The 15549-nt window shown below is 41.6% G+C and overlaps 1 protein-coding gene across 1 annotated transcript; it reads left to right on the forward strand.

Annotated features, from left to right (window-relative positions):
- Positions 1-472: 472 nt before the first annotated feature.
- On the forward strand, positions 473-2030 carry LOC127499955 (C3a anaphylatoxin chemotactic receptor-like). Its single transcript, XM_051870684.1, has 2 exons — positions 473-505; positions 801-2030. The coding sequence occupies exon 2, from the start codon at positions 840-842 to the stop codon at positions 1848-1850; it is 1011 nt and encodes a 336-aa protein (XP_051726644.1). The 5' UTR covers positions 473-505; positions 801-839; the 3' UTR covers positions 1851-2030.
- Positions 2031-15549: the final 13519 nt, after the last annotated feature.

A 15549-nucleotide genomic window follows, 5' to 3' on the forward strand; every position in this document is an offset into this window, starting at 1 on the left:
AAAATAAATGTATTTCAAATACATTTTAGTATATATTTTTTCACAAGGGAAGTTTATAAGACTGTGTAAAACTATATGAAAAAAGCATTTAATAGGCTGCTCAATCAAAAGAGTAAACACAACTACAAGCCAAGTATACTTAGAATACTTAATTATACTTTTAAGTATATCTCGATCAAAAGATTGAGTATAAGTATAGGCCAAACATACTTAGACTTTTCTGTCAGTATAAGTCAAGTATAGGCCTACTTAAGTGCAATTTTAAGTATATTTCTGAGAAGTACATAAAGTATATTTCTGATCATTATATAAAAAGTAGACTGAAAGTATACTTTCTTATTTTTAGTTTAAAAGAAGTATACTAATAGCACACTTGAATACGCAGAATATGGAAGATTGCATCAGAGGTCTTTTTATAAGTAGGACTGACTTCCCTTTCTTATGATTCTCCCTCAATGTGGTAAGTGGGGTAAGCATCGCTAGCAAGTACAGAGCATCTGGTGAGGTGAGAACAAGTTTTGTAAGGCATTAATATCTGATATGTAAAACTCAAGTATGATTCAAACCATATGAACATAATAACATCGACATACATGTGACTGCATAGTTAATGATTTAAATTAAATGTATTGATTAATATATTTAAATATAAATTTCATTGTTTAATAATATTGAATATTGTTGCCTGTCAAATTGCTTGTTATTTTTCTTATTTGTAAGTCGCTTTGGAGAAAAGAATCTGCTAAATGAACTAATAAATGAAATTAATGTTTGACACTGATAATATGTGATATTTACAGGATAAACAGAGCACTTTGGACAGCATCGACTCAAGCAAAATGAACCAGACGTTTACAGAAGAATACGACTACATTGATTATTTCTATGACGAAGATGAAGACATTTGTCTGCATTGTTCTAATGTAAAGCTGAGGAATTCTATGAGAGTGAGTTCTCAGGTCTTCTTCTACCTGACCTTGATCCTTGGTGTTCCTGGAAATGCCTTTGTTGTGTATGTTGCTGGAATTAAGATGAAGAGGACTGTTAATACAGTAGGGTTTCTCAATCTAGCAATTGCTGACCTCTTTTGTTGCCTTTCCACTATTTACTATGTGGCAGAAAGCTTACTTGAAGAAAACTGGCTGTATGGATCTGTCTTCATGTGCAAGATTCTCCCCTTCATTATGCTCATCACCATGTTTGCCAGTGTTTTCACCTTGAGCTTAATTAGTCTGGATCGGTTTACTCTGGTGATCACACCGGTTTGGGCCAAAAATCATCGCAGCCTGTTACTTGCACGACTGTCCTCTGTAGCGGCCTGGGTTCTGGCTTTAATTCTTATTCTGCCTTTTATGATGTTTAGAGAGACTTCCACAGATAACACAAACCACTGCCTGCTATATAAATTTGATAAAGAACAAATGTATAGAAGGTTAAGCGTCATCACATTTGTGTTTGGTTTTTTGATTCCTCTCATATGCATTACAACATGCTATGGATTCATCGCACACAAGTTAGGCAGGAGTCATTTTAACTCTGGACGAGCATTTCACATCATGTTGGCTATTATTGTGGCTTTTTTTCTGTGCTGGTTGCCATATCACATAGTGCATTTGATTATCATATACAAGGAGACATCAAGTGTCTTGGTGGCTCTGGCAGTGGATCCGTTGGCCATTTCTTTGGCATATGTCAACAGCTGCCTGAACCCCATTCTGTATGTTTTCATAGGGCAGGATTTTAAAAGCAATGTTAAGCTCTCTCTAAGACATGTTTTTGAAAGAGCTTTCTCTGAGGAGGGAACGCAAGTGTTACGATCCACCCAGACACAACAAATGCACTTAGTGTAGTGAAGATATGAACTAATTTATTTAGTCTTTTCTGATTGATTTTTATTACTTTTATTACTTTATTATACTGTTATTACTAATGAATATGCATAATTTACAGGTTGCATTTGTGAGTATAACAAAAGCAGAATTGATTTTACTTTTGATTATCAGTGATTAATTTTATAATTTTGCTGTTACTTTTTATTTGTTCACTTTAGCGTTATGCTGTTATCTTGTGATAACTTAAAAGCAAATTGCTTTATGTATAAACAGTGTTTTATATCTAAAATGTAAAACTAATAAAATTTAAATTTGATTACTATTGTGATGTTCATTAAACATTCAATTCACTTGTAATTTTATTTTATTTATTTATTTATTTTATTCATTTTAAATAAATATTGTTCATAAATAGGGCAAATAGTTTTTTCACCCAATAGTTTAATTGTGTTAACAGGAGTCTTCTCTAGGACAAGCAGCCAAAGTGTATGGCTTTCTGTCACATCTAGTTTCGGTTCATGTTTCATGCCTTATTTTACAGTTTTGTCACAATCATGTTTCCTGTCTTGTCATGTTCCCTGATGTGATCTTGCATTGTGCTCCCCTTGTGAATGTGTAATCTTAGGCTTGTTCGAGATGCATACCTGCAAACTAGTCACTTTTCAGTGAAATTCGCCGTTTTGAATCAATATATGTAATTTATGTGAATCGTGAAAAAGATACAGTACAACTTACCGAAATCCAGATCATGTCACATGTAATCGATCAATCAGTGTTTCAACCGCGGAAGGGCGTCAATAAAACAGCTTGTAAAAATGTCACATTAACGTCACATTTAGGCCTACCTCAGAAAAGCCGTTCAGCATCCAAAAACTCATTAGTCAGCTGCAAAAAGAAACTTAGAGAGGAGCATTTTGCTAAATATATGTACTATAGGCTATTGCATATTCATTGTATTTGTACTTAACATGTGCTTCAATATTAAATGTATAAATCCGATTTATGACAGCCAACATTTAAATGTTTAGGCCTATATAAAAAACGAGTAGAAACATAATTATGTCATTAAATATGTATTATGACGTTATTAAACTTCCTTATGTGTAATTTATATGTAAGTAGCTTACAAATCAATTAACTTCAACCTTTAATATTATAATGATGTACCAATGTGTCATGAGTTAGGTTTGTTTTTCTTCTCTCTCTCTCTCTCTCTCTCTCTCTCTCTCTCTCTCTCTCTCTCTTTCCCCCTGCTTCGTTCCAGCACTTGGTCCACCTGTTTGCAATCGCAATCAGCATGCTCGCTGATTGCTATTGTACCTGTTTCTCTTTGTTCTCTTCTCCTGTGCTATTTAATGTCACCCTGTTTCTGGCTTCGTTGCCTGTTTATTTTTGGAAGCGCTATGCTCACAAGTTTATTTCTGTTTACTGTTGAGTCTAGTTTGTCTTGTCGAGTGTGATTCACCAGTTTTCCTGTCCAGTGACCTGCTGCCTGCCTGTTCCTGTCGGGACTTGTTCCGAGGTGCTGTGTGTCTCAGCTGGGGCTGTCCGCTCACTACTACCTGTCTGCTGCTAGCTCAGGTTCGCTGTCTGCGACAAGAGAAGTTTTTCCTGAGTTTCCAAGCCTTTTCCTCAATTCTCCAGTTCTGCGTCCAGCTACTTCTTTCTGCCTTTGGACGGCAGACTGCCTGAGTTTATTATTGAACAGAATAAACCTTATTTCCTGCACCTTTGCGTTTGAGTCCTCTGTCCGTTCCCTGACACAATGTGGTTCCATGTATAGTTTAAAGCATTACTTGATATTTTTTTCTTTGAGGAAATTTGCCATGTACTGTACCTGATAGGCCCCAAAGTAATCAATATTGATTCAAAGGTAATCAAATCGAAATCAAATCGCAAGCTTCTGAATCAAAATTGAATTCAGTTGTGAAATTTGTGTCAATGCCCAACCCTAGTGTCAATACATTTTTTATTATTTTTTTTTTTTTTTTTTCTTGAAGCAAATGTTGTTGGGTTTTTTTCTCATTTAATTTCTTGTCAGATTGCACCAGAATGCAAAAATTTTCTCCTGGGGGAGGATGCCCCCAGACCCACCTACAACTATAGTAGTCAACATTTGAAATGGATCAAAAAAGTTCATCAAAGTTGTCCTAAGAACAAAGTTCCTAAGAAGAAGGTTTTAAGACAACTTTGATGAAAGGGTTTGGTTTTGATCAACTTCAAATATTGACCACTGTATTTAGTTTGGAAACATGTCACCTTTTTCACCTCTTTTGAGTTTGCAGGTATGGAGATGCATCGGTGCCGCGCAGACCGATCGCGTATGACATCAAAGTACCGCAAGAGCGATTCAAAAGCATAAGGAGTCGTCTGCTCTCCAATCACTATCGCAGCACTTTGATGTAATATGCCAATTGGTCTGTGCAGCGCCGATGCATCTTGAACAATCCTCTTGTCATTGGTTGATTCAGTCATGTGATCCTGCCATGTGCTCCCCTTGTCATGTATCCTATGTTGTCATTAGGCTTGTTCGACTTGATGCAGCGCTGCACAGACCGATCGGCAGCTGACTTAAATCAGTGCATGCTGGTAAGAAATTTTGTCCGACTTGAGACAGCACCGACGCCATGTGACTGTGACGTATGACTTCAAAGTACCACAAGAGCAATTCGAGAGTAGCCACCTGAGTCAGCCAGTGCAGTTTCTCAAGAGGAACTGCACGAGCTCTGATGACGACAGAGCGGTTTCACGATTGGCTGGATTCACCGCATGACAACAATCACGTGTGTTTCATGTTTATTGTCACTCCTTAAGTTACACTTTTGCTCACAAATCTGTATTTTTATAACAGTTAAAGCTCTTTTCATGTAGTCGCAATGTTTTATTGTGTCATGTTTATCAAAATAAAACTGATAAAAAACGTAGACCCGACTACATTGGTATTTAAATAATATATGCTTATGTTGAACTTTATTCATGTAAAAACAGACGCTGTAAGCAGTACATAAAGTGTTGAATGAAAATGTCTCTGAAACATCAGTGTATTAGTCAAATATTGCATTTATTTCACTTCAGCTGTGATAAATTATGCAAATGCAGCGCGAGCGTCACTACGAGAAGCAGAAAGTGTCCGACTTCACATCTCCGTTTTCAGCTCCTCCCCGCCTGTACGTGGCTGCAGTACATCTTTACAAACCATTAAATTCATATGCTTTAAAAGCAAACTTTTTTCTCAGAATTCCGTGATATAAACTCTCAATTCTGACTTTTTTCTCAGAATGGCAAGATATAAATTCGCAATTATGACTTTATAACACGCAATTGCAAGTTTATATCTCAATTCTGAGAAAAGAAGTACTGCTTCTGTATTTTTAAAATGATCATATTTTAATGATAGTATATTTATTGAACAAAAATGAATTCTCAAACTTTGCTAAAGAGATTGTTTTGAAAATGTATTAACTTAGACATTAGCCAGCAAATGTGTATGGAAGCTTGTTGTCACTGAATAATAAATAAAAAAAGCAATTGTGACTTTTTTATCTCACAATTCTGACTTTTTTCTCAAAATTGTGAGTTTATATCACGCAATTTCGAGGAAAAAAGTCAGAATTGCATGAAAAAAGTCAGAATGCGAGTTTATATCACGCAATTCTGACTTTATAAACCGCAATTGTGAGTTTATATCCCGTAGCAATTCAATTAGAAAGCTCTTTAAAGTGCCCCTATATAATTTTTAAGGTTCATAGTTCTATAGTTTAGGTAGTCTCCTACAGCAGGTTTGTATGCATGCAAGTTCAAAAAACACTTTTGTTTTCTTCACTTTCATTAGCAGAACTACAACGTGGGTTTCCCAGAGATCTGCAGCTGCACTGGGTGTACACAACATAACATATACAAAACTATGTATTTTGAACAATCGATAGAAAATATAAACATCAATTATTAGGGTTGTGATTTAGAGGAGCAAGCTGGTCCAAATAAACTGGGTACTGACCCATCTTTCAAGAGCAAACGTTTTGCGAATCCTGCATTGAACTCGCCGAGATTTGAGTAGCAGTCAGTAACAACTGGGACAGTAACACAACAAAAGACTGGGATTGTAGTCTAGAATTAGTTCTAGTTTTAGAATTAACTTCAAAAGGAAACTGCAGTAGAGGTCTGCATTCCCGCGGCTCTTGCAGAACCCAATAAGATTTCTTGCTACGTCCCAGACGCTCTTGTGGTCGACAGATGGGACATCCGACAGTTCTCCTGACCACGGGAAGAGAGGGGGCTGGTATCCGAGTACACACTGGAAGGGAGTGAGTCCAGTAGTGGGTTGACGAAGAGAGTTCTGTGTGTACTCGGCCCAGCCCAGGAACTGGTTCCAAGAGTTCTGGTGGCCATGGCAGAAGGTTCATAGGAAGCGACCGATCTCTTGGATCTTTCTCTCCATCTGCCCGTTCGACTGAGGATGGTATCCGGAGGAGAGACTGAAGGTCACACCTAGAAGGGAGAAGAAGGCCTTTCATACTCTTGAGATGAACTGGGGTCCACAATTGGACACAACGTCTTCAGGAATTCCATAGTATCGGAAGATGTGGTTGAACACGAACTCAGCAGTTTCCATGGCCGTAGGGAGTCCTTTGAGGGGGAGAAGACGACAGGACTTAGAGAAACAGTCGATAACCACCAGGATACATGTGTTACCGTTAGAGGGAGGAAGATCTATGATGAAATCCACTCCTAGATGTAACCATGGTCAGTTGGGAATGGGCAGCGGGTAGAGCTTGCTGGATGGAAGATGGCGAGGGCTCTTCGAGATGGCGCAGTCTGGACATCCCTGTACAAACCTTCTCACATCCCTGGCCATGCTGGTCCACCAGAAGCGTTCTTTCAGCAACGAGAGGGTTCCATTGGCCCCTGGGTGGCCAGTGCCCAGAGATGAGTGTGTGGAGTGGATAAGTGGAGTGCGTTGGGTTCTGGTGACATATTGCAAACCTGGTGGACAGCCCAACGGAGTGTTGGTGGAGACATTGGAGGAGGGAACAGAGCTTGTGGACCATTGGATGGGGCTCACAATCATGTCCTTAGGGAGGATTGGTTCAGGATCTTCACTAGCTTCCTCTGAAGTGTACAGATGAGATAAAGCATCAGCTTTCACATTCTTGGGACCAGGACGATAGGAAATGGAGAAACTGAAGCGAGTGAAGAATAATGCCCAGCGAGCTTGCCGTGGAATGAGTCTCTTGGCTTCTCAAAGGTACAGTGCTCAGCGTAAATGAGTACACCCCCTTTGAAAAGTAACATTTTAAACAATATCTCAATGAACACAAAAACAATTTCCAAAATGTTGACAAGACTAAGTTTTATATAACATCTGTTTAACTTTTAACATGAAAGCAAGGTTAATAATATAACTTAGAGAATTTTTTTTTTTCAGTTTTACTCAAATTAGGGTGATGCAAAAATGAGTACACCCCACTGAAAGTCTCTTTAGCAAAGCTAAATTTTAGACTACAAATGACTAATTTAACAAGAATTCAACCACAGGTGAGTTTAATTATTCATTACACAGGTGTCCAGCAGACAGTTGACTATAAAAGGGTGTTAAAACCCCTTCCCATTTCATGCTGTCAGCAATGGCACCACATGGAAGAGAAATATTACAAGACCTGAGAAAGAAAATAATTTCTTTACACCAGAAAGGTGAAGGCTATAAGAAGATCAGCAAAACTTTACTTATCCGTCAGAATACTGTAGCAAAAGTGGTACAAAAATTTTAAAAAGATAGAACTGCAGCCATCTCACAGAGATGTCCAGGTCATCAATGGAAGTTAACACCTCGACAGGAGCGTCTTCTGATGAGAAGGGTTGAAGAAAATCGGCATGCAAGTTCACTGCAGTTATCTAAAGAAGTAGAAAGCCAAACTGGGGTGACTATTTCCTGTTACACAATACGGCGTGCACTGCAGAGGAATGGCATGCATGGGTGCCATCCATGAAAGAAGCCTTTCCTAAAGCCCAGGCATAAAAAAAGCCCGCCTAGAGTTTGCCAGGGCCCATGCTGACAAAGATGAAGACTACTGGGACTCTATGCTCTGGAGTGATGAGACCAAGATAATGTTTTTGGAAGTGATGGCTTCAAAACTGTATGGTGTCGCAAAGGTGAGGAATACGAAGAAAAATGCATGGTGCCTACAGTGAAACATGGTGGTGGCAGTGTCCTCATGTGGGGCTGCATGAGTGCTGCTGGTGTCAGGGAGCTGCATTTCATTGATGGCATCATGAATTCACAGATGTACTGCTCTATACTGAAAGAGAAGATGTTACCATCACTCCGTGCCCTTGGTCGTCGTGCACTTTTCCAACATGACAATGATTCTAAACACATTTCTGAAGAGAAATAGGGTGAAAGTGATTCAGTGTCCAAGTATGTCTCCTGATCTGAACCCAATCGAATATCTATGGGGAATTCTGAAGAGAGAAGTTGAGCATCACTCTCCATCCAGCATCCAGTCTCTAAAAGAGGTCATTCTTGAAGAATGGAAAAAGATAGATGTTGCAAAATGTCACCAACTTGTTCATTCCATGCCTAGAAGACTTGGTGCTGTCATTAAAAATCATGGAGGCCAGACAAACTACTAGATGTAGTAGTTTTTGTTGTGGGGTGTACTCATTTTTGCATTACCCTAATTTGAGTAAAACTGTTATATTATTAACCTTACTTTCATGTTATAAGATAAACAGATGTTATATTAAACTTGGTCTTGTAAAAAAAAATAATGAGGACGTTGAAGAGCTTGATGAAGAAGTTTATTGCAGCGTAGCAGTGACAAAGTACACGTAGCACCTTGGGTTCATCAGCGTCGGAATGAACCCAGAACTTCCAAATCTCAAGCCTTTTATCTTGTTTACAGTTTACCACTCTTCATGTAAATGTAGTTTCTCATGTTTTACCAGCTGTGGTCTGTATGTTAATAAGTTGTGACACCTCATTGTCTGAGATGGTTCTCTGTGTCCCACACCCATAGGATAGGCTGTGGAGCTGTAATTCTTGATAAATCTCCTGTAGAAGTTGGAGAAGCAGAGGAAACGCTGGAGTTCTTTGATGGTCGAAGAAACAGGCCAGTTCTTGATGGCTTCAACCTTCCCCTCGTCCATCTGGATGCCACTGCTACTGATGTTATACCCAAGGAACTGCACTGAGGATTGGTGGAAAGAGCATTTCTCAGCCTTAAGGAACAGATGGAACTCTCTCAGGCGTTTCAGGACCTCCGCAACGTGGGTGGCAATGTTCGGCCATACTCCACTGATGTATGAAATCCTGGAATACGGAGGGGGCATTGACCAGGCCATATGGCATAACGCAATAGTGACCAGTAGGAGTCACAAAAGCTGTCTTCCACTCATCCCCCTCACATATCCGGATGAGATTATAAGAGCTGGGGAGGTCCAACTTGGTGAAGACATTGGCTCTGTGAAGATGTTACAAGGCCGCTGGGACGAGGGGAAGTGTATATATCTGAACTTCACCGTTATCTTGTTCAGTGCCCGGTAATCGATACAAGGCTGCAAGCCTCCGTCCTTCTTGGCCACGAAGAAGAAACTCGAAGCAGCAGGGGACGTCAAGGGAAGGATGTAGCCTTGTTGTAGAGCCTCCTCGAAATACTCCTCCATGGCCTTCTGTTCCAGAATTGAGAGTGGGTAAATCTTCCCACGGGGCACTGACTCACCCGGAAGCAGATCAATGGCGCAGTCCCTTGGCCTGTGTGGAGGCAGCTATGAGGCTCTTTTCGGGCAGAAGACATCTCTGAAGTGGGCGTAGCAGGATGGAATATCAACTGACTGTTTCTCTAGAGGGCTTTCGATGGAAGTGGAATAGACAGGAATGGCTCTGGAGCAATGGACTGGAGGATGAGGCGTCTGAGGGAAACAGTCAGGAAAGAAGGTTTCGCCTCACTTCAGGATTTCACTGGACTTCCAGGAGAGGACGGGATTATGCTGCACAAACCAAGGGCGCCCTAGAATCACATCAGCGGTGGAGTTCTCCAGAACCAGGAACTGCAGGGTTTCCACATGAAGTTGTCCGTAGTTGCACGTAGTTGAAGGGGTCCAACGTTATAGCGTACTTGCTTCTGACTGAGGGGTCTGCCTGTTATCGATTGGACCTGGTAGATGGTCGGGGTGGTTGTGGTCTTGAGCTTGAGCTGGCGGCAGAGGGCACCAGAGATGAAGTGGACTGGAACAAAAACATTGGTGGCAGTAAGCATGACAATAGTAGTGAGTGGTTTCATATTCACAATTGAAGGTTTAATGGCACTCACCATGGGTCGAGGAGGACGGATTGGGCATGTTGAGATGACTTGCCCCGCTGCACCACAATAGATACATAAGCCCTGGGTCAGCCGACTCTGCCGCTCAGCAAATGTCAATCTTGTGATGTCCAACTGCATAGCTTCAGTACCTGGTTCTGGAGTGCTGATGGTCTCTGACCGGTGGAAGGATGGAGTGAATAATGGCTGACCTTGGTGTTCATCCAGACATGACTGCATACAGGAGGCAAACCTGATGGATAGCTGGATGAAGCATTCTAGCCCGATGGTGTCATCGTATGCAGCAAGATGCAGCCGTACTCTCAGTTCTAATCCCTGCTGATAGGTAATAAGGAGCGAGCGCTCATTCCATCCGCTGGCAGCCACAAGAGTCCTAAACTTGAGGGCATAATCATTCACAGACATTGAACCTTGACAAAGATGATAAAGCTGAAGAATCTCCCGGTGGCCTGCCGAAAACCTCTTTGAAATGTTCGATGAAATTATCCAAAGACTGGGTTACTCTACCAGATTGGGACCAGATGGTTTCAGCCCATTGGTGTGCTCGCCCGGTCAGCAGGGAAATGATGAACGCTATTTTAGCGCTATCAGTGGGGTAGAGACACGGCTGCATCTCCAGGGCCAGCGAACACTGCAGGAGGAATCCGTTGCACTCCTCCGCCGAGCCAGAGAAGAGCGCTGTTTTGGCCATGGGACTGGTGATTACCAGTGGTGAAGAAGTGGTGGTTGTTGTGACGGAAGTGGTAGCGGGTGGTGTGGTGATGAGGATCTGACGGAGGGAATCCACGATCTCTTGGAATGGGTCGCTTGAGCTCATGCTGTTGTTAATCTGTTCTGGTCCGGTCTTCTATTACGGAAGTATACTCGGAACTCTGATAATGTTGAGGAATGGAGTTTATTAACAACAGCAGAGATGAAACCATAATGCAGGGGAGTAAACAGAGCAATGATACTTCAGCAATGATGATTGTGATGAAGACGAGCCCACCAGCTCACCTTCGGGGAGGAAATGTGAGTCCGTGAGGGGATGTAAAAAAAAGGATGGCTCACTCGCAGAAGCACTTTTGTGCAAAGTGCAGTTTATTTACAGTGCCAAAAAGTTAGTCCACAGTGAAGAATATATACAAGTGTCCACAAAAATGACAAAAATACCAAAAGCCAACAAAAAGGGAAAATAAACCAGAAAATAATCCAACAACGATATATACAAGCAATAAACAGGTATCCACAATATACAAAAAGGGTTTGGGTTTGGGGTTTGCTCGAGGCACCACGGTAGCACTCTTGCGTCGACTTGGTAAACAAGTACTGTCTTTAGGTTTGGCCCGGTTTATATAGGCCAAACCCCGCCCCTTTTTGGGCCACCCCATCTTTGGGTACATACAACATGTAATACACATCCAAAATACTTCATCTATTTAATATTCAATATGACAACCAACAATTATTCCTAAATATATATATATATATATATATATATATATATATATTACTAATAAACACATAATCCATTCACACATAATACACTTAACACATAATCTGGACATTTAAATACCCAGTCAAACACCCATTCACATTAGACAATAGTTTCATCAGCTTCCGGTTGCGCTGCGCCGGCGCAACCAGGCCGTGACGTCATAAGTGGCCATCGCTCGATCGTTCGGTTTGGCCAGCGCAGCGTTTCCCACCAGAAGACTGACTACGCCCACACCGACAAACAGCACAGAGACGAAACAAGACGACAAGTGCAGTTTAGGTGTATGAAATGACCGGGAAATGGATATGGAATGGATGGCGGGAAGAGAGTGGAGAAATGGGAGAATGTCCATGTGCTATCGGGATTGCGTGTGCACCCGCTACTACGATAGCGGCAACGGCCGGGAGGAACGATATACAGAGAATGAATGAGATAAGTATGCAGGGGTATGTGTGTGTGTGTGTGTGTGTGTGTGTATGTGCACGCCAGTGCTGCTTCCCCAGCGGTGGCAGCTAATGTGACTTTATCACATAATTTTCCCCCTCTCCAAGCCGCGTACTGGCCGGAAACCTGGACAGGTAGTCGGCTACCACATTGAGTCTGCCAGGCCGGTGCCGTATCTTAAAGCGGTATGGCTGCAAAGCGAGGTACCACCGTGTGACTCTGGCACTGTGGTCCTTCATGGACTGGATTCAGGTTAGGGCCCTGTGGTCGGTTTCTAGGTCGAACTCTCACCCAAGGAGGTAGTAGCGCAAGCTGTCTAGGGACCACTTGATGGCAAGACCTTCCTTCTCGATCGCTGAATATCTAGTCTCCCTGGGCAGTAGCTTGCGGCTGAGGTAAACAACTGGCCTCTCTTCTCCAGTGGTTCCCTGGGCAAGAACCGCACCAATCCCCGTTGCAGAAGCGTCTACTTGCACCAGGAACCTCTGAGAAAAGTCTGGACTCTGCAGGACTGGACTGGAGCACATCTTGTCTTTTAGAGTAGTGAAAGCTGTTTCACACTCATCGGTCCATGGGATGGGGTTCATCACCGTTTTGGACAACAGGTTGGTCAGGGGAGCCGCGATGGAAGCAAAGTTTGGTACGAATCGCCTGTACCAGCCCACCAGTCCTAGGAATGATCTCACTTCTTTCTTAGTCTTTGGTTGTGGGCTCCTTCGGATTGCCTCCACCTTGTCCATCTGTGGTCTCAGTTGTCCGTTGCCCAGGTGATACCCCAGGTAGTTTGCCTCTTGCCTTGCCCACTCACATTTTGAAACATTTAATGTCAATCCTGCTTCCTCTATCCTCTTTAGGGTTTGTTGGAGGTGTTGGAGATGCTCTGCCCAAGAGTTGCTACGAATTACCACGTCATCCAGGTACACTGCAGACCAGTCTTCACAGCCTTGGAGGACTCGATCCATCAGTCTCTGTAATGTGGCCGGTGCCCCGTGCAGGCCAAAAGGAAGGGCCGTGAATTGATATAGTCCTAGCGGAGTTCGGAATGCGGTGTAGGGTCTGGACTCAGGGTTGAGGGGTACTTGCCAGTATCCCTTGCACAGGTCTAACGTGGTGATGTACTGTGCTCTTCCAATTTTCTTCCAAATGATACTGATTCAGTCTTTGTCTTACAGGTGGATGGACAGATGATGGAGGGATGCACACACAGACACTCAACGGAAGGCATGTATTCACATGAAGACACTAGAACACGAAGACGAGGAGAACACGCTGGAGGAACACAGTAAGTAAGCACCAAGAGATGTAGGAGATAATCGCTTGAAGAATGCGTAGGAGTAACAAGGGTGAAGTCCATTACGTGTGAACAAGACTGGACACAGGAGTGAGGTGAGGTGTGTGCTTATGTAGCCAGCGTGATGAGTGTGTTGATTGAAGACAGGTGTGTGTGATCAGTACTCTGGTGAGGGAGCCTGGCTGATCTGTGACAATAACTTTTGCACTTTAGGATATGATATATGATATTTATGTCTGTGTATATACAGTATATGTGTGCATCTCTGTTTTTCTATGTTTCTCTTTCTTTTTTGTTCTGCCTACTGGCTTCCTGTTATGTAATCTCACCTCTCTCTTTTTAAAAAAAAATAAATAAATAAATAATAAATAAAATAAATAAATAAAATAACTGGGATTGTAACTGCTCTGGTATCGTTGAAAAAAAAATTAACCACTGATTCTTTGCAGCCTCATCATTTGGAAGTAAAATTAAAACAAATTTACTTTTACAGCATAGGACACAGTGTCTTCTCGACATGATGTTAACCACACGAAAAAGCTATGGTGTTTGAGGGTAGGTCAAGTTGGTCACGGGAGGACGAAGAATATAGGCGGGCATTAGGCAAATGTGTGATGTGTGGCTGTCACGGAAGTGGGATTCGAATTATTGATACTTTCTTTTGAGAGACAATAACTTCATTTATTGTGCACTTTCGGCTTAACAACTTTGCAGATCTCTTACTTTCACAGACAGCTACAGTTGCATGAAAAAGTATTTAGTACTGTCCTGAGTAAGAAAATTGACATAAAAGATGTTTACATATAGTCCACAAGACAAAAATAGCTGAATTTATTAAAATAACCCCGTTCAAAAGTTTGGGAAGCATTGGTTCTTAATACTGTGTGTGGTTACCTGGTGTCACAGATACGGCAGGCTCCACAGTCACCCAATCACAGCGCACTCCCTCACCAGAATACTAATCATCCACACCTGCCACGCATCAGCACCATTACCAACACACTACAAAAATCACAGCAGCACACACAGTCACTGTCTGGTCTCATTAATGAATACTCACCTATTATGCTTACCTTAAGGACTCCTTTGAAGAATACTCACCTGTCTCCAGCGTTCTCCTCGTCTCCCAGTGTTCTCCTTGTCTCCCGTGAGTGTCTCTGTGTCTGGTCTGCTTCTCGTCTGCCCGCCATCCAGGATCCCTGGAAATCACAAGACAAGTATCAGCTCTACAGTCACGTCTGCCACGAACTGCATCAGCCACTACTCACCTGCACTCTGCTCACGCTCTCTGTCTGTTCAATAAACTTGGTTTATATTCCATCACTGTTTTTTGTTGTTGTTGTTGTTGTTGTTGTTGTTTTTTTTGTGATGGTTGTTCATGAGTCCCTTGTTTGTTCTGAGCAGTTAAACTGCCCAGTGTTCTTCAGAAAAATCCTCCAGGTCCTGCAGATTCTTCAGTTTTCAAGGATTTTTTGCATATTTGAACCCTTTCAAGCAGTGACTGAATTATTTTGAGATCCATCTTTTCACACTGAGGACAACTGAGGGACTCAAACACAACTATTAAAAAAGGTTCAAACATCCCCTGATGCTCCAGAAGGAAACACGATGCATTAAGACCTGGGGGGTGATAACTTTTTGAATTTGAATATCAAGGTAAATTGTACTTATTTTGTCTTCTGGGAAACATGCAAGTACCTTCAGTTGCTTCCAAAGGGCAATACTAAATGAAAAAAAAAAAAAAAAAGAAAAGATATTTCAACAAAATAAGAAAAATTTGGACATCTTCATCCTGTTCAAAAGTTTTTACTCCCTGGCTCTTAAAGGAATTTTCATTTTTGGGCGAACTAACCCTTTAATGCATCTTGTTTCCTTCTGGAGCATCAGTGAATGTTTGAACCTTTTTTAATAGTTGTGTTTGAGTCCCTCAGCTGTCCTCAATGTGATAAGATGGATCTCAAAATCATACAGTCACTGCTGGAAAGGGTTCAAATATGCAAAAAATCCTTGAAAACTGAAGAATCTGCAGGACCTGAAGGATTTTTCTGAAGAATAATGCTTAGTTTAACTGCTCAGAACAAACAAGGGACTCATGAACAACCATCACAAAAAAACAAACAAAAAAAACAAACAAACAAAAAAAACAGTTGTAGATCATCCAGGTAACCACACACAATATTAAGAACC

This window comes from Ctenopharyngodon idella, chromosome 18, assembly GCF_019924925.1.
Source record: "Ctenopharyngodon idella isolate HZGC_01 chromosome 18, HZGC01, whole genome shotgun sequence".
NCBI lineage: Eukaryota > Metazoa > Chordata > Actinopteri > Cypriniformes > Xenocyprididae > Ctenopharyngodon > Ctenopharyngodon idella.